At 54.6% G+C, this 22,370-nt stretch overlaps 1 protein-coding gene across 3 annotated transcripts in view; it reads right to left on the reverse strand.

Annotated features, from left to right (window-relative positions):
• Positions 1-22,080, reverse strand: part of BCAS4 (breast carcinoma amplified sequence 4) — a 45,043-nt gene extending 22,963 nt beyond the window's left edge. For all 3 annotated transcript variants that reach the window (XM_040981313.1, XM_040981314.1, XM_040981312.1), the window contains exons 1-3: positions 21,901-22,080; positions 11,704-11,775; positions 5,015-5,116 (exon numbers count right to left, since the gene is read on the reverse strand). In XM_040981313.1, the coding sequence (XP_040837247.1) occupies positions 5,015-5,116; positions 11,704-11,775; positions 21,901-22,080 (354 nt within the window). The remainder of the gene's footprint in view (positions 1-5,014; positions 5,117-11,703; positions 11,776-21,900) is intronic.
• Positions 22,081-22,370: the final 290 nt, after the last annotated feature.

Here is a 22,370-nt window from a genome sequence, read left to right on the forward strand (position 1 = left end):
ATTTAATGTCACTTCCCCCTTTCAACAGGAGTCCCGAGTTACTACAGGGAAATTGCCTGTTCTAGAGAAAGCAATTGCAGTGAGGCTGAAAGGTAATAACAGGCACCAGTGCTATAGTACAGCAGGTTAAGCAACTGCCCACGATGCCAGCATCCTTAATGGGTGTTGGTTTGAGCCCCAGCTGCTCCACTTCAAGCCCACCTCCCCGCTAATGCACCTGGGAAAGCAGTGGGAGAAGGCCAAGTGCATGGACCTCTGTACCCACATGGGAAATCCAGAAGGCTTTCCAGGCCGCTGACTCCAGCCTGGTCTAGTGAGGAGTGACCCAGCAGATGGAAGATCAGTCTCTCCATGCCTCACCCTGCAATTCTTTTAAATAAACAAATCTTAAAGTTTTTTTTTTAAAGATTTATTTATTTGTATTGGAAAGGCAGATATACAGAGAGGAGGAGAGACAGAGAGGAAGATCTTCCATCTGCTAATTAACTCCCCAAGTGGCTGCAGCAGCCAGTGCTGAGCTGATCTGAACCCAGGAGCCAGGAGTTTCTTCCAAGTCTCCCACATGGGTGTAGGGTTCCAAGGCTTTAGGCTGTCCTCCACTGCTTTCCCAGGCCACAAGCAGGAAGCTGGATGGGAAGTGGGGCCGCTGAGACACAAACTGGCGGCCGTATGGGATCCCAGTGCATACAAGGCAAGGACTTAAGCTGCTAGACTATTGTGCTGAGTCCCAAATATATATACATTTTAAAGGTTAAGTGTCACTTAATCTCCATGCTGCTAAGAGTCTAGAACCGATTGAGGTTCTAGAACAGCTTGGAGGTTCATGGCTGACAAAGGAACAATCATGGTTCCAGCTGCTCTGGAGACGTTCAGGCTGCACTCAAGGCTGTCTGTGTACACCTGGCCCCTTGGCAGTCCCAGCTCCTGTCAACTCCATGCGAAGTCCCAAGTAGTTTGTTGGTGGGATATAAAGTGACATTCCATGGTATTTACACACCCTGCCCCCCCCCCAAAATGCAGACACCTGCTCACAAGTTCACACTGCGACAGCCAAATGTCAATCTACGACACACCCCAATGTCAATCAATGAATGGCCCCAAGAGTAGACCAATACAACGAAAGAGAACAGCTCTCCAAAAAGTTCCTGGAAAGTGTATCATAACAAAGACTAAGCATAGACTTCAAAATATTTTGTTTCAAAATATATTATTGTTATTATTTTAAGTTTTAGAGTTTGAGAGGAGTTTCTATCCACAATGCCGACAACAGCCAGGGCTGAGCTAGACCAAAGTTAGAGGTAGGGAACTCAATGTGAGCCTCCCATGTGGGTAACAGGTCCCAAGTAGTTAAGCCATCACCCCTGCCAGGGTACACATTAGCAGGGAGCTAGGCCATAGGCACTCCACATGGAAGGCAGGCACCTTAATTACTAGGCCAGATGCCCACCCTAGATTGCCCCAGAATTCCATTTTTCACGAACCTTTGGAAATTCCCCTGTATATCCAACAGTACAATACTACTTGGCAAACAAAGGATGGGGTTCTGACATAAGCTACACTTTACACGATGGACAAACTCTGAGCACATACAGGGGGAAGCAGCCAGACATCAAGGCTGTGTGATTCCATCAGTATCAAACACACAGGAGAGGTAAAGTCCCAACGACAGAAGGAGGCTAAGTGGCTGCCAAAGGCTGGGAATGGGCAAGGACATTAACCGGTATGCAATGTTTTGGGGGAGTGGAATGTTCTAGAATGGATATGGTTTATCTATAAGCCATAAGCCTTGTAGATACATCCAATTCTTTGCATGCTATGTTTTTTCTTTTAAGATTTTGCTTATTAAAAAGGCAGAGTAAAAAAAGAGGGGAAGATAGAAACAAGGAGAAGCATGGAGTGGTAAGGTAAGAAGGAGGGAGGGAAACAGATATTCCATCCACTGGTTCACTCTATAATTGGCTACAACATCCAGTGCTCGACAGGTCAATGCCAGTTACCAGGAATTACATCAGGATCTCCCAAACGGCCAACAGGGCTGCAAGTACTTGGGCCATTCTCTGCCACCTTCCCAGGTGCATTAGCAGGGAGTTGCATGGAAAGTAGAGTAGCCAGAACTTGAACCAGCACTTGACATAAAATGCTGGCATTACAAGTAGCAACTTAATCTGTCGTGTCAGCATCACCAACCCCAAAGGATATACTTTATAAACAAGGAAGTGGGGCCTGGCACAACAGCCAAATCCTCATCTTGCATCTCTTGGGATCCTATATGGACACCAATTCGTGTCCCGACTGCTCCACTTCCCATCCAGCTGCCTGCTTATGGCCTGGGAAAGCAGTGGAAGATGGCTCAAAGCCTTGGCACCCTGCACTCATGTGTGGGAAATGTGGAAGGAACTCCTGGCTCCTGGGTTCAGATCAGCTCAGCTCCAGCTGCTGCAGCCACTTGGGGAGTGAAACAGTGGATTTAAGATCTTTGTCTCTCCTTCTCTTTATAGGTCTGCCTTTCCAATAAAATATAAATAAATATTTGGGTCCAGTGCAATGGCCTAGAGGCTAAAATCCTCACCTTGAATGCACCAGGATCACATATGAGTGCAAGTTCTAATCCTGGCAACCCCACTTCCCATCTAGTTCCTTCCTGTGGCCTGGAAAAGCAGTGGAGGACAGCCCAAAGCCTTGAGACCCTGCACCTGTGTGAGAGACCTGGAAGAAGCTCCTGGCTCCAGACTTTGGATTGGCGCAGCTCCAGCAGTTTTGGCTGGGCATTTGGGGAGTGAATCAGTGGATGGAAGATCTTCCTCTTTGTCTCTCCTCTCTGTATATCTGCCTTTCCAACAAGAATGAATAAATCTTTTTAAAAATAAATATTTTAAAAATGAAATAAACAATGGGATGCCCCCTTAGCCATGAGGAATACATTCCAAGACCACCAATGGAGGCCTCAAACTGCAGCACTGACCCCAGTGTGCCCTATGTATTCTCCCACCACACCAAAAGCATAAGTGGTAACGCAGGACCAGGAGGTGGGGTTTGAGATTTTACCACGACACTCAGGATTGTAGGAGGTTTAGAATTTACAGGTGGGCACATGTTGCAGCAGTTACAAGGCCACTTTGGAAGACCCGTGCCTTGTGTCAGGGCCTGGGGTTTGCATCTTGGCTCCTGCTACTGTGCACCCCGGAGCAGAAGGGGTCGCTCTGCTGCCATGTGGGAGGCACAGCCTGAGGTCTCGACTACCAGCTTCAACCTAGCCCAGCCTGAGCTGTGTGGGCATGTGTGGGCATCTCCATCTGCCTCTCAAATAAATATAAGTAACATGACAATACTTACAGGTTATGTCTACAGTTTTCATACTTTAGGACCATGGTTGAGTGCAGGTCCCTGAAGTGACACCATGAACAAGGGCCACTGTAATCAAAGAGGCAGCAGAGCAATACCTGCCATCTCTTGGATGGGTTCCGGTATTCTCAGAACAGGGGGCCAGTTCCATGACTCCAGTTGGCATTGCAGCACATGGCCAAGGCTCCAGTCTCAGCTCTGACCTTGGGCTCCACACGCACCCACAAGTGTCAGGGGGCAGCATGCTAGGAATGGGGCTGGGGCAGCCCAGCAAGGCGGCACAGTGGCTGAACTTTCATCTTCCTCCCTCTCAGACACGCAAGTGTGCGCGGCAGCACACAAATGAGTCAGCTAATCCGAGAGCAAAGCCTTGGATTCCTGCCTTTCTCTGAGGATGAAAATATTAATTCTCTGCCAACTCGGTGCCACCAAAGTCCCCATTCCCTCTCTGGGCAAGGTGCCAGGAGCCCAGGATCTGACCTGTGGGCCCAGCTTGACAACACTACCACCATGACCTGGGGCTCCTCCCCAGGGGACTGGCCTGGCCGTGTAGCCTGAAAAGGCAGGGATGAGGGAAAGGCAGCTATATACCTAATCCCAGCATGCAGGTAAGGAGGTGGGTGGGATACGTCATCAACACAGAAAGAAAGACAAGAAGATAGAGAATCTTCTAGCTGTTCACTTCCCAAATGGCCACAATAGCCAGGGCTGGGCTAGGCCAAAACCAGGGCCTGAGCTCCATGCAGGTCTCACACATGGAGGCCAGGAATCCACATACTTGAGCCCTCCCTCACTACTTTCCCAGGCTATTAGCAGGGAGCTGGACAGGAAATAAAGCAACTGGGATTCAAACTGGCCTTCAAATAGGATGCTGGCATTGTAGGAAGTGGCTTAAGCTACCATCCCACGGTGCCCACACCAAGCCCAAGTACTTTCTGAGGGACAATGGTAGTGACCCAGGAAGTTCTCTCTCTCCACTGAGCCAGGTGAACATTCTCACAACTGCACACCTGAGAAGTATACAATCTATAGGTTTATACCTTGAGAAAGAAACAGGCCCAAATGTTTAAAGCAATGTTGACCCAGGAACATTTTTACAAAATTTTACAACATTTTTACAAAAACATTTGAAAGAGCTATGGAGAGAAAGTATGATACAGAGAGGTCTTCCATCTGCCAGTCCAACTCCCCACCAAATGGCCACAACAGCCAGAGCTGGGCCCGGCACAAGACAGGAGCATTCTCCAGGCATCCCACATGGGTGGCAGGGGCCCAGCACTGGGGCCATTCTCCACTGCTTTTTCCAGACCACTAGCAGGAAGCTGGATGGGAAGTGGAGCAGCCAGGACCTGAACTGCAAGCCACATAGGAAGCAGGTGTCCCAGGCGGCAGCTTTACAAGCTATGCCACAATGCTAGCCCCAGAAGCTTTTTGAATTTTTTTAAAGCTTTGAATTTGCATTTTTATGTAAAATAGCCCGATTTCTAATTTCAGAAGCAAATTCTGATTGGTCATCTTAAAAAAAAAAAAAAAAACCTGACCCTGACCTCTTTTCCTCACCAGCCCCTCTCCTGGGCATAACATCCCATTCTGAAGTCCAGACCAGCATACTACACAGGAGACTGAGATTCAGATCAAGACCCCACCAGCCCCTGCCCAGCCCCGGGCGCACCTCTAGCCGGTCCACCTTGGCATAGATGCTGCGCAGTTCTGTCACTTTGGCCTTGAGTAGCGGGATATTTTCCTCCAGGATCTGTGACGTGTCATTCCTGATCTGCAGAGCACAGAGCAGCTCGTCAGGCCCTGCATGGCAACCCCACATCCCCTCCAGACCCCACGCCCTGCTGGCAGCCAAGACATCATGTAGCAGCCCAGTCAAGGACTGGTCAGGGGACAACCCGGGTCCCACGCAGGAGTCTCAGGACCAGATGCACCCAAATATCACTCACTGCACAATAACAAATCACCGTGGCCCTAAACACGCAGCAGCACACACCCAAAACTAGAGAGCATTTTTCTAAACCCCTGAACGGCGGCAAGAACCACTTCCCTGAAGCAAAGCAGTGCTAAGGCCCCTTTTCCACTGCGCTGGAATATTAACAAGTTGATAATTATCTTGAATGCTCATTAACGACGCTAATGAAAACCACAGCTCCCGTGTGTCAAGTGCTTCCCACACACAGGCACAGTGCCAAGCATGGCTCTACCGTCTCCCATAACTGACTCTGCTTAGAAGACCCCTGACAGCGACTGTCAACTCCACAAAGCAGTCCTGCCCCCTCGATGCCAGAATCAGCCTGGGGTCTGCCCATATCAGGATGCCTGGGGTCCATCAAAGCCAAAGGACCAAGCCTAATTCCTGTGTTTGCAAACACCGTGAGGGACACCTGCAAATGCTGACTCCCAGCCTGTGCCTGCCTCAAGTCCAGTCTGCTGGCCAAGGCTCCAAGGCAACACCAGGGTGGGGAGACCTTGGGGCCACAATTAGAGAGCCACTAGTGGGCACCCAGCAAATAGATTTGGGACTCAAGCTCCACTCATCCTGAGCTGGGGGACTCTGAGCAAATCACTACACCTCTCTGCGCCCCCTTTCCTATAATGGCACAAGGTGGAGACACCCCTGTGGCCCACACCCTGATGTCTCCCTTTCCCCTAGATGGTGGCCAAGCCTAGGAACTCATTTCTACCAAGGAGTTGGCCCAAGTGACAGGAGTTACTTCCAGAGACTGCCACTCCATCTCATGCTGGCCCTCCCTGCCTACTCCTCTTTCTCGCTCTCACACCCTCGTGGTTGCAGGCTCTAACAAGGCAAGCTGGCATGCTGGGGCAAGGACTGAGGTGGCCAGCAGACCACAACCAGTGAGGGTCTGGGGCCCTCGGCCCATCTGCCCCGATGGCTAAGCGAACCTTGCTCAGCCAGGCCCAGTGATGACAGCAGCCCCAACCCACCCACTGGGCCCCCCAACCCTGGCACATGCATACAAACATACACATACAGCCACACAGGACACTGCATACATACAACTACACAGGACACTACAACCACACACACACATACACAACCACACAGGACATTCCCTGCTCCAACACACACATATGTGCCACACCCCGTCTCCCTTACCAAGTCTTAGAACCTTCATCCTTATGATCAGCGTGTGTAAATGCCCACTCCTGATAGCCTTCCTCATATCCACCCATCTCCTTCGGCCACAGCTCTGCCTTCATCCTGGGGGTACCTGGCTCCAAGTCCATTGGCCAGCAAGGACTGGGTCAGACTGTCCCTGCACACAGCCACAGATGTACGTTGCTGGGTCCACATGGTGAGACTAAGTCTCCTACTAGAACATGCTGTATTCATTTATTGGTTCACTGCCTCCCCAGGCATCTTAACAGGATAGCTCAATTGCAAATGGAGCAGCAACTCGAACCCAGTGTGCTCATGTGGGATGCTGGTGCCAGCACATTCAAGGCAAGGACTTTAGCCGCTAAGCCACTGCACAGGGCCCGCAGCTCCACTTTCAATCCAGCTTTCCATCTATGGCCTGGGAAAGCATGGAATATGGCCAAGACCTTGGGCCCCTGCACACATGGGAAACCCAGAGGAGATTCCTGGCCTGACCCAGTTCCAGCCTCTGCAGACATTTGGGGAATATACCAGCAAACGGGAGGCCTTGCTTACCATTTCTCCTCATTCTGCCTTTCCAATAAAATCAATCTTTTTAAAAAATTAGAGCACCTACTTTGGCAACACTGGGGCCTGATGGCTGGGCCCCGAGTTCGCCAGCTTCCCCAGTCCCCACCACTCCCCAGCGTCTCATCCCTGCCGCTTGCTCCTGCAGCATCTGCATTCAAGGCCTGTGGCAGGTCAAGTCCTCAGCATCCTCACTTTCCTCCCCAGACTCCCCCTGGCAAGGTTTCTGCAGAACATCACCAAGAGCAGATAATGGACATATGGCCAGCTCTGAACTCAGCCCGGCAGGTGCAAATCCTTCCCTAAGAACAGGACAAGGCCGAGAGGATTGGGACTGATCTCAGTCACCTCCAGGGGCAAAAGAAAAGTGGTCGAGGGCAAGGTCCAGGGACCTTTCCCTCCCCTCATCGGAATGAATCAGAACCAGCTGAATTTGTGGGCAGGGCAAAAAGCCCCACCTCGGCAGTGGCTTCTCCAGGGTGGGCTGCAGTCTCTCTGGGGCTGAGAGACCCCCAGGCCTTTCCCTTGGCCTCACCCCAGGAAACACTATGTTCAATGGTGACCCAGCCACAGAGGGATGGGTCAGACTGTGTCCTGCTATGGGAGTGAGCTTAGCAGAGCTGGGACCAGAAGCCGGAGAGTAGGCGATGGAGAATTCCAACCCAGGCTGGCATAAGGCCACCCAGGCCCAGCGCCATAGGCCCACGGATGCATTCTACTGGACTCAGTGAGTGTCAACACAAGCAAGCACGAGGCTGCGATCTCAGTTCTGGGCATGTCCCTTTGCAGCCGACAGCTCTGGCTCCTGATGGGAACTCAGACAACCTGGTGCCCTGAGCCCATGGTCAGGAGAAAAACAGCTGCAGCTGGTGACAGCTGCCCCCCTCTGGTTAACCACAGCCCCCACCACGCCCTAGAGTCTCCCCAACAGGCAGTTCATGGCCACCTGGAGCACCTTCCTCCTTATAGAGGGTTCTCAGGTAGAGGGATGAGGCACATGTGACCACGTCACACCCCAAGAAGAGGAAGGAGATGTCAGTGAGTAGGAGGCATCCCCCTGGGGATACTGGGGATCCTGGGGGCCCTTCCCCACCTCTCCCCCCATCTCCCCAGGGCTGCTCTTGGAGCCCAGGAGTCTGGACGGCAGGTAATGAGGTCATCAGAGCTCAGACGGCCATCCATGATGAGTCAAGGCCCCTAGGAAGGAGAGCCAAATGCACTTGACCCAATAACCTGCACCAATGCCAAATGCAAGTGCTGGGCCCAGGCCAACAAGAAATTTTCTCCATGCATGTGAGGGAAGTGAGCGTCTGCTCCCTGCTGACTGGGAGTTGGGGAGGCCACTGGTGCATCAGAGCATCAGAGAAGGTGCCCAGATGCCAGTGGGGCCCTGAGCCTTGCCAAGCTGGTGGTGTGGACAGCATGCCGGGTACTGCAGGGCCGATGCCATCGGAGTGGCCATGTATCGGCCATCACAGACAGCAGGCAGCCATGCTCAGCAAGCATTTTCAGCAGAACGTAAAGGACAGGTGGTAACAGTCTTTCAGTGGACAGTGGCTTGATGAAGGTGTGCATATGTTTCCATCCATGTTAACGGCCCCCGTCCCAGCACCTGGCCACCTTCCCAGAGCTAACCACCGTCTCATGTGCACTGTCATCAATTAACACCACCTTTTAAATTGTTGTTAATTAGCAGGCTTGTTTGAAACACAGAGAGGAATCTTCTACCTGTTGGTTTATTCCCCAGATGGTGGCAACAACAAAGACTGTGCCAGGCTGAAGCCAGGAGCCTGCAACTCAATTCAGATCTCCCATGCTGTAAGCAGGGACCCCAGTACTTGGGCCACATGATCTCCTGCTTCCTACAGCATGCGCTAAGCAGGCACCAAGCTTGGGTTCCAATACAGGCACCCTGATGGGGGATGGGGCAGCCCAAGCTGTGACTTAGCAGGTCACAATACTTACCCCTCTCTTCCCTGATTCTGGGTGGATCCTGTGATTGCTTTGATCTGTATGCCCGAGGTGACACTGTCAGTTCCCACAGCCACAGCCTGCCCTCAAACCAATCATGCAGACAGTCTATGTGCCAGTTATGCTAATGAGCCCAGGCACTGGACAGGAGAGTGCAGGAGCCAGAACCTGCACATCCCCACCCAGGTAGGTGGCTCATGAGTCACCAAGGGCTGTCCCATTGTGCCTGGCTCTAAACCACAAAGTCAGCCACACTATCACACCACTAAGTCACAGGGGAATCTGGTGCAGCAAAGAATGACCAGGGCCACCGTCTCTTCGCTACAGAGGTGGCAGCAAAGGCTCCGAGAGGTGCTGCTGTGTACCCAGGGCCCCACGGTGGGAAGGACAGGCAGAGGGAGACATGGTATGTGGCATGATGCACTGGGCTGGGGGTTAACAGCAGGGAGGTAGCCTGGAGTTGGTGTCCCTGGGGCCTAAGTGCTTCTGTAGGTAGGTCTGGGACCCAGCAACAGAGCCCTGAAGGACAACGCTAATGCACCACAGAGGCACCAAGGAACCTCTTGCATTTTAAACAGCTCTAAAGAGGAAGGCAGGGGTGGGCTTCAGTCATAGCAATGAAGACCCAGGTGTCCTGTACAGCAGTGCCTGGTCTCCATGCATGCCCCACCTGCCAGCCCCAGGTTCCCCAGCAGACCCCTAGAGGGGGAAATGACCAGAAACTTACATCGAGTTTCAGGGTCCTGGCTTCAGCCCCAGCCACTGGAGGCTTTTGGGGAATGAACCAGAAGATAGGCATTCCCTGCCTCTCTTTAAAAAAAAAAAAGGAAACAAACTTAAATAAAAGACAGAAGCAGGTGGCAAGCTGGGGCTGACAAACAGGCAGTATCCTGCAGCCACAGCACCCCAGGTGGCCGGGCACAGACACACCAAGCAAGCCAAGCCTCCCCAGCAGCAGCTGAGACGATAACACACACTCACACTCCACAAAGGGCGCAGGGACTGCGTACCCTACACCCTTGGGGGCCAAGTGCATGCTCTGGGCCTTGGAGAGGAGGCTGTGTAAGTCTGACCTAGAAACGCTGCACCCCACCAACTGCAGCACAGACTCCTTGAACCCCTCACTGCGCATTTATCTGCCCCACTGTCAGAGAGGTCGAGGGCATAGAAATATCCGTGCTGAGAAAAATACACAAGCTCACGGTGGCCTGGAGCAGCGAGGCCACGATGGGGGCTCATTTGCAGCCATTACAGGGCCCCAGCGCTGGGGTTGGGGGAGAGGGCTTGCCAGAAGAAATGGGCAGCTTAGGAGGAGCCAGATTTTTTACTTTTCCAAGAGAATTCAGAAATTCATATTTTTTTTTTTTTGCATGGAATTTAAACTACTTTCCCCCTAGAAGTACCAAGTCTACAGGTGGGCCTGGAGCACCTGCTGGTGACCTTAGCTTAGACTCTGTACAGAAGGAATAGTGTTATGGTGAAGCAGGTAAAACCATCGCCAGGAAAGCCAGCCTCCCCTAGGGGCACCGATTCCTATTCTGGCTGCTCCATTTCCCACTGAGCTGCCTACTAACAGGTCTAGGTCATCCTCCGCTCCTCTGCAGGTGCACCCAGCCACCCAGGCAGGGCTGAACACCTCTGCTAAACAACCCGGGCCTAACAGCACACAGTCCTTACTCCCCAAACCCATCACCCCTGCACCTTGCGTCCTCATGTTGTGAGAAGGTGCCTGCGTGTGGTGACCAACGGTGGGGCAGGCCTGCCTGTGGCCTCCAGCACCAGCTCCCCAAAGGGAATGGCACACATGGCCCCTTGGGGACATCCCCGTCTTGTCCACTGCCATGCTCCAGAGGTCTCCAAGACCCACCAGTCTTGTGGGGACCCCGTGGTGTTTGGGATATGAGGCTGATGTTCATGTTGCTCCCCAAGGTGCTTGCAAACTCCACTCAGACTCTGACGCGGGTTTTGGGGTCCCAAATCTACACGTGGGCCGGGGTGGTGGACCTAACTGGCCAGAGGCATCCACTATAGGGAGAGGCAGAGCCTGGTCAGGAACCAGTGCTCCATCCCTTAGACCTCCACAGTCACGTTGTTGTCAAGCCTTTGGGAAGCTTGGGCACTTCTAGAAAGTTCCACGTGGAGCTGGTGAGAACCCTGGGGATACAGGACCTAGTTTGAGCTGTGTAGAGGAGAAGGTGTACTCCACCCACCTCCTCTCCAAGCCTAGGAAGCCTGACCCATCGCAGCAGGCCAGGAGGAAATACGGAGGGGAAGCAGAGGGACCCAGGAGGAGAACCGATGCCCACGGCAAGGCCCAGGCTCCAGGCTCTCCTAGGCCGCACAGGCCTGAAGCCACTTCCTGACCGGCTCCATGTTGCCAGGGCGCTGGCAGCGCAGAGCGAAGTTAAATATAGTCTCCCCACGGCGGCCGGCTCCCGCGGCGGGCCCGAGGGCGCCACCTTGTGTCCGGCTCCCGGCTCCTCTCGGGAAGGACGGAGCCAAGATGGCCGCCCCAGGAAGCCTTGGGGTGGAGGGAGAGGGAGGGCCCGAGCGTGTGGCTGGCCTCCTGCCGCTGGCCGCTGCCCCATTCCTTCTGGTTGCTACATCACCACCAAAATGGCTTCCCCAGGAAAGCCCAGCTCGGGGCTGAAGTCTGGCTGGGCCTGGCTCCACGGGGGGTGGGGGTGGGGGAACCTCACCATGTCGGCCAGGCTGCAGAACTCCTCCAGCCCCAGCAGCATCCCCTCGATGGTCTCCTCAACCTCCTTCGCCTGAAAAAGAGCCAGAAGCCTGGAGATTAGCAGGCGGTTTCCAGGGCGACAAAGTCCCTTCTTTGACTTAAGCAAACTAAATCACAGGCTCATGCCTAGTTCTGTCCCAGCCTGCCTCTTTCCCAAACCTCCGCGGCCTCACTGGACAGCAGCCCGGTCGCTCTTCAGAAAGATGGGATCAGGGAACACGAACAGCAGTTACATGGGGACGCTCAGCCTCCTGAGGCTGCATGGACAGCAGGTCATAAGTTCAGGGGGGCCAGGGCCAGGTCACCCAGAGCTGGTCACACAGCCAGAAGAGGTAGCCAAGAAATGGGAGCTCAATGGTCCCTGCTCAGCCCCCACACAGAAGAGTCAGCAGCTGCAGGCAGTGTAGAGACCCGCCATGTGCAGGGGCCACACACAGGATGTACATGCGCTCACCTGTGTTAACTTGAATTGCCCCCCAACCCTAGTCATGCAAAGGCCAGCAGCGATGGGGAGTGGGCGCCTATGAGGAGCCGGACAGTCTTATGTGAGCCGAGCATCCAATATCTTTCAGGCCTTGGCCAGTCCCCACACAGCCTGGGACTGGCCAGATCTTCCCACTTGTTCAAAAACCAGGAATTCTCATTTTATAGAAAATGAGCTCCAACTTTCAAATATTGGCATACATTCAAGAAACACACACACACACACACACACACACACCTTGAACGCTGCCTGGGCCAAGCCAAACACGAACCGCCCTACTTTATTCCTTTATGCAAAAATCAGTTTAAACTTCTCTTCGCCTGCAGCGTATGCTCCTCTCATGATGTGTGAAAGATGGTGGTGCTGGTTTGAAGCAGGGAAAGTCACCCAGAATAGGAGTGCCTGGCCCCACCTTACGCTGTGCACCTGCAGGACCCACCACCACCCACGTGTCCCCACAAGAAAACCAACCATTGCACCAAACCCCAGCTCTGCGGTGTGAATAAAAATAGCATGAGGGGCAAGAGGCGACACTCAGCTCCCCAGCCTGCCACTCACAGCTGGCCAGGCTATTCTGGGCCTTCATGGCAGCCTCCCCAAGAAGGGGAAGTGAGGAGACCCTCCCCCACCCTCCAGAAACTCGACTGTGGTCAAATGAAAGTCATTAGCACACTAGGGGACAAGGAGGGAATGGGAAGAGGGGAAGGTGAGAGGGGTAGAAGGGGTGAGACTGGCAGGTGGAAGCTCCAGTGTGGAGTTCTTCCACCATGCTAGGGAAGGCAGGACCCTCGTAAGAGCCAGGCTAGCCCAGCCCCAGGAAGTGTGTCTACCTACATATATGGCCTGTCATGGGCTGCAGCCCATTGACAGCCACCTCGGGGTCCCCTCTGCCAGCCGTTGACACCCGAGCCCAATGTGTGGATTTGGGCATTGTGGGTGGTCCTTGTGATGGGAGTTATCACACCACCTGGCAGGGCTGCGAAAAAGTCAATGTGACATGTTCAGCATGACTGAAGGTGGGCACAGGACAGGCCAGTCCACAAAGGGCTGCTCCAGACACCCATGTCACCGGAGGAGTGAGAGTGTGCCGACCACAAGGAGCTCACCTGGTTCCCAGCAAGAACCCTCCAGGAAAGGTGCTGTCCACCCCTCCCTGGGCAGGAGAAGGTCAGAGAGGATGAGTCACCTGCTGAGAGTCACAGAGCCGACATGTGGAACCAGAACTGGACCCTGCTCTGACTCAGGAGTGAAGGAAGAAAAAGGCGCCCCTTCCTGGCTGCTCTGAGCTGCGGTCTCCCCTACTCCAGCTGCACACTGCCTCGGGCGGTGGTGTCTAAATGCAAGAAGGAGCAGAGTCCACCTTCTGGAGTTCAAGCCCCAGAGACTCCCAACAAGAGTCCGCTCCCACAAGACACCCTGCTCCCCAGCTGGTCCCCCAAGGCAGAGGCAGCAGCCACCGGCACAAAGCCTTCCGCTGGCTCCCGGGATGGGCCTGGGCCCAGCTGGGAGCCATACTCGGGGAGCAGACACCAGCGGGAGCGGGCATCTCGCCAGCATGCATGACCTCTATCTCCTCTCATGGCCAGGGACTCCAGGGGGACTCCAGGGGAACAGGCACAAACACATGCACGCACCTGCAGGGGTCCTGCTCAGCAGCAGCAGGCCTGCTCCACCCGAGGCGGGAAAAACAGCCCCTCTGGACCCAGGAAGAAAGGAAGAAACAGCAGCGCTGGCTGTCGTGGGGCATAGCCATGGAGCAACTGTGAGGCATTGCCAGGAGCTTGGTCACACATGCGGGATCAGTAACAACCATGTCCCAGAAATGAAGTGCGGGACACTTCCCTGCCAGGCTCCGGAAGCAGAACAGAATTCCTGTCCCAGTCCCACACAGACCCTTGACCTTGAAGTGTGTCCTGGAAAGGGCTGATGGCTCTCTTCTATATTCACCCTAACCCTGAGTTCCACAAGAGTTTGGCAATAGAACTGATACTGAAGACGGGTGAGACCAGCACAGTGGTGTAGCCGATTTTATTATTGCCTGTAATGCTGGCATCTCATATGGACACCGGTTCAAGTCCCGGCTACTCCACTTCTGATCCAGCTCTTTGCTGATACTCCTGGGAAAACAGTGGAGGATGACCAAAAGCCTTGGGCCTCTGCACCCTCATGGGAGACTTGGATGAAGCTTTTGGTTCCTGGTTTTGGCTTGGCCAGCCTTAGCCGTTCCAGCCATTTGGGGATGAAGATATTTCTCTCTCCCTCTGCCTCTCAAATAAAAATGAATAATTTTAGAGAAATTGAAAATAGGTGTACCCTTCGCAACTCTGATGGTCTCCACCTTGGCAGCAATCCTATGTGCCACCGTCAGCACAGGAAGAATATCCAGAGGTGTGGATTTCCGTACACCTGTGACAGCAGGAGACACTGCACCGCCCAAACATCCACCAAGAAACAGCGAGCTCAGCTCCAGTTCAGACAAGGAAGCTGTCTGGCTGTTAGAAATACTCAGGCAGCTCCCTGCCCACCCCCACAGAAGACATGGGCAGTGCACACGGCACCATATAAAGGTACATGATGCGGGCACGGAACTGTCCTGAAAGTAGCACAAGCAACAAAGCGTGGCGGCCTGAGCAGAGAGGAACAAGTGCGAGGATGGGGGAAAGCCACAGGCATTTGTCGCAGGCACGTACTTTTAGGAGCTGGTGTTGTGACATAGTGGGCAGTTACAGAGTTACCACCTGTAACGCTGATATTCTACTTGGACGGTGGGCCAAGTTCTGGCTGCTCTAGTTCCTCTCCAGCTCCCTGATAATGGCTTGGAAAGCAGCAGCGGTTGACCCAAGTGCTTGGGCCTGTGCCACCCATGAGGAAGACCAGGATGAAGTTCCCGACTTTGACCTAGTCTGGCCTTGGCCATTGCAGTCGTTCAAGGAGTGAACCAAGAGATGGAAGATCTCGCTGTCTTTGTCTCTCTAACTTTGCCTTGTAAATTAATAAAACAACCTGACAAATAAAAAATTTTTAAAACCAAAATTGGTTGAAAATGAAGCCAATTTCAAGTGATTTCGAAAGCAAGTCAAACTCCCCTTCCAGCTGCTGTGGAGGAATGTATCCAAATCCAGGCATAAATCAGGAAGAGCCTGGGCTCACTCAGGCCTGGGGTTCAGCGACTGAGCTCTGCAAACCAGAAACTGAAGTCCAAGATTGGCCTGGCACGTGGAGGGTAGACACCAGGCCACACGAGATGGCCCTGGCGAGTGACTATTCCTGACTTCCAGCCCCAACTAGGCCCAGGGTGTGGCTCTAAGGACAGGGCTCCCGCTCGTGTCCAGTGCTGGCTGTGGCCCCTGAACCCAGCACTTGCTCAGGGCACATCTGGGCGACAAATAAGTGACTGCTCGAATCCAGTGCTCCCACTGTTCACCAAGGCCCTTCACCAAGCGTTCCCTGGGGACCATCACACCCAGCCCCTGAACCCCATGAAGTGCGCAGACCCGGCACAGGAAGAGCTATCACGCACAGGTCCGGGTTCCCTCTCGGGCCCACCTCCCGGGAGTGCAGGGCCAGGCGGAGCCTCAGGCCTCCTGCATCTGTCCAGGAGCTTCTTCAGCTAAGGCCCCATGCACAGATGGCACAGCGGCAGTAGTACAGGCTGGGTCCCTACCTTCTGTGGCTGGAAGTGGGACGCTCTCAGACAGTCCCATGGACAGGTTCCACATCTTCTGATCCACACCTGGGACCCTAGCTAGGTCCAGGCAGAGTAGGCATGTGGCCTCACACAGACTGGCCAGCACACTTGCCTGAAGGTGCTTAGAGGTCCAGCTCCACAGACCTGCACTGGCTCCCACCTGTCCGCCAGCCACCGGAGTGATTTCCCAACAGGCCTGTCCCACTGGGTCACTCCCAGGCTCCCACCCCCACCCTGGAGAGCATTTCCTTATTTCTTTACTTTATATAGATCTTTTAAGATTTTTTTTTTTTATTGCAAAGTCAGATTTACAGAGAGAGAGGGACAGAGAGAAAGATCTTCTGTCCACTGGTGCACTCCCCAAGCGGCTACAACAGCTGGAGCTGAGCAGATTCAAAGCCGGGAGACAGTAGCCTCATCCGGGTCTCTCATGTGAGTGTAGGGTCCCAAGGCTTTGGGCTGTCCTCCACTGCTTTCCCAGGCCACAAGCAGGGAGCTGGAATGAAAGTGGAGCAACTGGGATACAAACCAGTACCCATATGGGATCCTGGCACATGCAAGGTGAGGACTTTAGTCAGTAGGCTATCACGTCAGGCCCATACATAAATATGTATATTTTTAAGTGTGTTTGAAAGAGGGAAAATAAGAGGAATAATGGCAGAGAGAGACTATTCCACATGCCCATAACAGCCTTGGCTGGGTCAGGTCAAAGGTCAAAGCCAAGAGGCAGGGACCCTCCCAGGGTGCACGGTGGCAGGACACTGGTATAGGAAGCTGAGCCGGGACTTGCAGCCTGGGACCTAACGCTGGAGCTCAGCTAATCCCCATGCCCCAGAGGCGCACCTGGAGGTGAGGCTCAAACAGAGGCTTGCAAAAGAGCATTTTTTCTTTTATCTTAGAAAAATCCCTTAGGCAGTGTTGCGTTATAACTGGTTAAGCCACAGCAAGGGATCTAACTCCCAGCTTACAGCAGGGGAGGACAGTGGCAGATGGCCCAAGTAACTGGACTCCTGCACATGTGGGAGACCCAGAAGCAGCTCCATGTTCCTGTCCTTGGCCATTGCGGCCATTTGGGGAGCGAACAAAAGTATGGACAATCTTCCTCTGTTTCTCCCTAATTATGCCTTTCAAATAATTTTTTTTAATTCAATGCTGGGCCCAGCATAGTAGCCTAGTGGCTAAAGTCCTCACTTTGTATGCATTGGGATCCCATATGGGTACCAGTTCGTATCCCAGGCAGCCCTGTTTCCCATCAGGCTCTCTGCTTGTGGCCTTGGACCCCTGCACTCATGTGGGAGACCTGAAAGAAGCTCCTGGCTCTTGGCATCAGATCAGCTCAGCTCTGGCCATTGCAGCCACTTGGGGAGTGAATCAATGGACAGAAGATCTTCCTCTCTGCATCTCCTATCTGTATATCTGACTTTGCAATAAAAGTAAATACATCTAAAACAAAACAAAACAAAAGCCTCAATGCTGCCACTGCACCTCATGGGTTGTTTCTGAGCTCTGGATGAGAGCATTAGACAGAAGCCCCAGCCCTCCCTAGAGACAGGATAGGTTTCATCTGCTCACAGATGTGCATACGTAGCAGAGGCACTTACGGGGGGCAGGGGTGACCCACTCCCCACCAGCCTCCTGCCCTTCCCTGGCAGCCTTCCCTGGCCCTAAGAGTTGCTGTCGGGGGGAGGGGTGGGAGAGGGGTGGGAGGAATCCCAGTAAAAAATATATATAATAATAATAATAATAAAAAAAAAGAGTGCCTGTCGCAGTGGCACCAGTGGCCCGCAGGTCAGCCAGCCTCACTGATGACTCTGGGATCATCCCCAGCCCGTGGGGGACTCAGCTCCTTGGGCCTGATGATCTGGCTGACCCTCATTCACAGCAAGGCTGTCCCAGGATAAAGGCACAAGAGCCACAAGGACACACACAGCTCACTTCCCTCACACAAAGCCTGCCCTGCTCCCAGCCGCAGCCTCCCTGGCCCTCACACCCCCGAAGGCTCTGGGCCTTGGAACCTGGCCAGCTCTGTCCCTGGCCACCATCTGTGACCTTGCCCCCATGGTCCAGCATCGCAGCTCTGAGGCTGAGTCCAGCCCTATCCTTTCCCTGCTCACAGCCAGCTCACACCTCTTGCAGATTTGATCCAGGAACCTAGAATAGAACCCAAGCTTCAGCTTGGGCCAAGCCAGTTCCCTCTGCAGTCTCCTGCACCCACTTTAGCCTCTTGAGCGGCAGAAAGCTAGCTGCCAGATCTCCGCCTGGTTCTGTCCTCCCCAGCATCCTTCTTTGCATAGCTCACACGGCCCAGCTCATCCTCACTGCAGAATTTGGGTCTGCCCTCAGTACCCCTGGGGCATGGGTTCTGGAGTGCCCCCCATGGCAGGCACCCAGATGCCTGGATGCTCATAAAATAATACATGTTCCCTCCCAGAGGCCCTAAATCATCCCTGAATGCAGGTGCCCATGTGGGCAGTTGCTACACTGCAGGTTGCAATTCCTGCAGGATTGGTATAGCACTGGATCATTTCAGGCAGGCTGGGGAGTCCTCGGGTGTGAAGCCATGAGTCCCGAGGGTCTCTCATCGCTACCCTGCTGCTCCCCACTCTGCTCATCTCTCCCCAGCACGATCCCAGGCCATCCACCTGCCTTGCCATGCCCAGCACTTAGCAGGACTGCCACAAAGACCCAAGAAGTCACCGAATGCAATGGGAGCCCTTTGAGACAGGATGGGCTACAGCACCAGTGCCCACTTGCACACATCAAACCCATCTCCCAAACCTGAGTGCCTACAGGAGACCAGCAGACCCCGGGGTGAGCATGTGCCAGCTTTTCCACCACAAGGCCAGGCTAGATGCTGCCAGACCTTCTGGCTTCTACGAAGAATCAATGTGCCTCTCATTTTTCTTGAAAATCAAGATCACCCTTGGCTAATCTGGATCTTTCCTTTTGTCCAGTTAGATGGTTTGGAGAAATAATTTCCCCCTTAAAAAAGATTCATGTTTGAAAAGCAGAATTACAGAGAGAGAGAGAAGGAGAGACAGAAATCTTCCATCCACTGGTCTACTGCCCAACTGACCACAATGGCCATGGCTGGGCTAGAGTCAGGAGCTGCTTCTGGGCCTCACACATGGGGTTGAGGCCCAAGCACATGGGTCATCTTCTGCTGCATTCCCAGACACATTAGCAGGGAGCTGGATAGAAAGTGGAGCAGCCAGGATGCGAACCAAGGCCCATGTGGGATGCTGCCAATGCCAGCAGTAGCTTTACCCACTACGTCACAGCACCAGTCCCAAATTAATGCCCTTTCTTGTTAACCCTGACTGCAGAAAATCACAACTTCCAGCACCAGGGGGAAAGGTCACCATTACTAACTTCTGTGTCAGTGAGACAACAGGGAAACCTGGGGACTGTGGCACATGGGGGCCCCAGCCGGGGAACATGGACCATTTCCTACAGGCAAACAACAATCTCCCATCAACCCAAGAAAAGTCTGTCTTCAAAACCCAGCACAGACTGACGCAGCAGCCCGCAAACAGGAACTACGCAGGTGTTGGGAGGCAGCCCAAGACTTCCTGGGCATCATACTCCACTCACTCAAGACCAGATGTGGCCGGAGACGGTACCTATCTCTTCCTGTCCTCACAGTCCCCCACTGACTCCACCCTTGGGCCACACCTGCCCCAGGTTCCAGCTCAAGAACCACCTGGGATTCTGGATGATCTGGGTCAGGCCTTCCCTGTGGGTGGGCCTCCACTGACAGCCAGCCACATGGAACATTTGAGTTCAGGACGTTCATAAGTCACAGGGCCTCGGGGGACACACATCGCAAAGATCACAAGGCAGCTTTTGGGGCCTACCCTAAAACTGCCCCCCGAAAGAGGAAGTGCAAGCAAGAGATACAGAGTGGGGGAAGAAGGATAGGGGACTGAGTTGGGGGAACAGGCACCGGAAACTCATCTGCAGGCCAACTGTCCCTGCCATGGGGAGGGAGGCCCATACCAGCTCCTTCCCACCCCACCGCCTTCACAAGCTGTTTCCTCTGCCTGGAGCATTTGTCTCCTTTGCAGGCCTCCTGTAACTCTGGCTCACCTGAAAATGACATTGCCTCAGGGAAGCCCTCCTGGGTCTCCAGGGCTGCTGCCAGCACACACAGAGGCTCAGTGCTCTGTGAACCCTGTGTGCATCCTGAAGGACCTGTGTGGCACAGGAGGGACTCAACTGCAGAAGGGAGCAGGTGCCACCCCTAGGCTGGGCCTAGCTGCAGATTCCACAGCTCGGTGAGAAAACCAAAGCAGTGCTAGGAGATGGGGCCAGAGGGAGGGGCCTACGGCCTGGCCTGGCCCCAGCAGCCTGGCCTGGCATCCCTGCTGCAGCTCCTCTGCCCACAGGGGCTGCGGACTGCCGCCAATGAAATGGCAAGGAGCAGCTGCAGGTGATCATGGCAGCAGTGTCAGTTTCTCCTGGTAAACAAACTCCAGCAGGTGCACTGGGTGGGTCGCCTGTGTGTGCAGCTTCCAGGGGCTGGGGCCGGCTTCAGTCAGGGTTCAAGAGAGCCCTGGGAACACAGAGCTAATGCCCACAGAGCCCCTAGAGGATGATCCCTGACCGAGACAGAGTGAAGCGCTGGGCACAGCTGCAGCTCACAGCCTAGAGCAAAGCCGAGGAGGACCAACACACACTGGTCAGCTCGGCATTGCAATTTCATCTAATGACCTGCGGAGCCATGTTGGATAGAATGTTTGGATAGCGTGACATGGAATTCACCCGATCCTTTTCCACATGCTTCCTAAGCCACTTTAAATGACTCAAGCCAGGGGCTGGTGGCCCAGCGGGTTGAGCCACCACCTGTGATACCATTATCTCATAGGGGTGTGGGCTCAAGTTCTGGCTGCTCCATTTCGGATCCAACTTCCTTGCTAATGGCCTGGGAGCAGCAGGGGAAGATGGTCCAAATGCTGGGACCCCTGCCACGTGGGGCCCAAGAGGGTATTCCAGGTTCTTACAGATGCCGAGCTGCACGGCTTCAAACCCCAGCCATCCTCCGTGGTTCCCACAGGCCGCCCTGTAAAGGGGCCCGCCAGTGGTTCCCCCCTGCTTCCACCAAGCCTGCAGATCTCACTATTTCTAATTCCAGAACATTTTCATCATCAGGAAAAGCAGCCCCAGACGCCAAGGAGGCCCTCACCACCTCTTGGCCGCTGCTATCTGGTGCGGGGGTGGTGGTGGTGGAAGGAACAGAAAAGTTAGCCGGAGCCTCCCGTGGGGGTTCTTATCAACTCCAAGCTTCCGCTCCACGTCGCGAGAGAGCGAGGACTCCCGAACCAGGAGCAGCCGGGAAGAGGCGAGGGACGCGGCTCTATTTCCTCACTCCCTCCTCCAGGCCCCGCTCTTGTGACAGAAAATGAAATCGTGCCGCCTTTCTGGCCCTAAAGACACCTGTGAGTGAACAGCGGGAAGTAACTTATTCCACCGCAGCCTCGCCAGACCGCCCGCAGCTGCAAGGGAACCGCTTGTTTGTCAGAGCTACTTTCCTCATGCGCCTTTAAAATAGAAGCCAGACGCGAGCTATTCTCCTAGCAACGAGAGCGGACCGCGGCCTCGGCGTTCCGAACCCCGCGCAGCCCGTGGCCGCTCCGGCCTCGGGCCCGGCTCACAGGAAAGGAGCCAAGGGCCAGCGCAGGGCCGGGGTCGCTCCGCTCCCCACTCCAACCCCGAGGCCCAGGCTGGCACCGAGCGGCAGATCCCAGCGCGCGTTCCGGCGTTCCTGGCGTTCCGGCGGATGCGCGGGGGTAGGGGTGAGGACCGAAGGTAGTCGGCGCTCTGCCGGGCGGGCGGCGGGAGGAGCAGGGGACCCGCCGTATCTCTGGGTGGCGCCCGCTCTGGAAAGGAGGGGATGCTCGGCGACCCCTCCAGCGCCCAGAGGATGCCCAACCTCCAGTCACCCCTCAACCCGGTTCCTCCATCTCTATAGCTGCGACCCCTACCTCTGCTCCGGGTTCGGGGGTCAGGAAGAGCGCGAGCTCGCGCGCCCCGCTGCGCACCGGCTCGAACGAGTCGGCGTCCAGGAGCAGCATTAGGAGGGCTACGGGGTCCGGATGATGGAGGCTGCCGGGGAGCACTGGCCCGCTCTGGGGCCTCGGAACCCCGCCCCTGGCCCGCTGCATGCCCCGCGGCCCGTCTGGCGGAGGCGGGGCAGGTGCGCACCGTGCCGTGGCCGCCGCGACTCCTGGAGCGCGGGGCCAAGTGAGCAGCACCACCCAGTGGCTCGCGGCTTGCATTGCGCTTCTCCGCGCACCACCTGGTCGACCCAAGGTTCGCCTGCTCGTTTGCAGAGCGCTATTACCTGAGGCTCTTGGAAAATTTGACAAATCCGGGCTAGACCCAATCTCTGGGATTGAGCTCCGAAGACCGGTGTTGCGTAGAAGCTCGCTGGGTGATCCCAACACAAGACTCA

This window comes from Ochotona curzoniae, unplaced genomic scaffold, assembly GCF_017591425.1.
Source record: "Ochotona curzoniae isolate NIBS_2020 unplaced genomic scaffold, NIBS_Ocur_1.0 contig_3520, whole genome shotgun sequence".
NCBI classification, from domain to species: Eukaryota; Metazoa; Chordata; class Mammalia; order Lagomorpha; family Ochotonidae; genus Ochotona; species Ochotona curzoniae.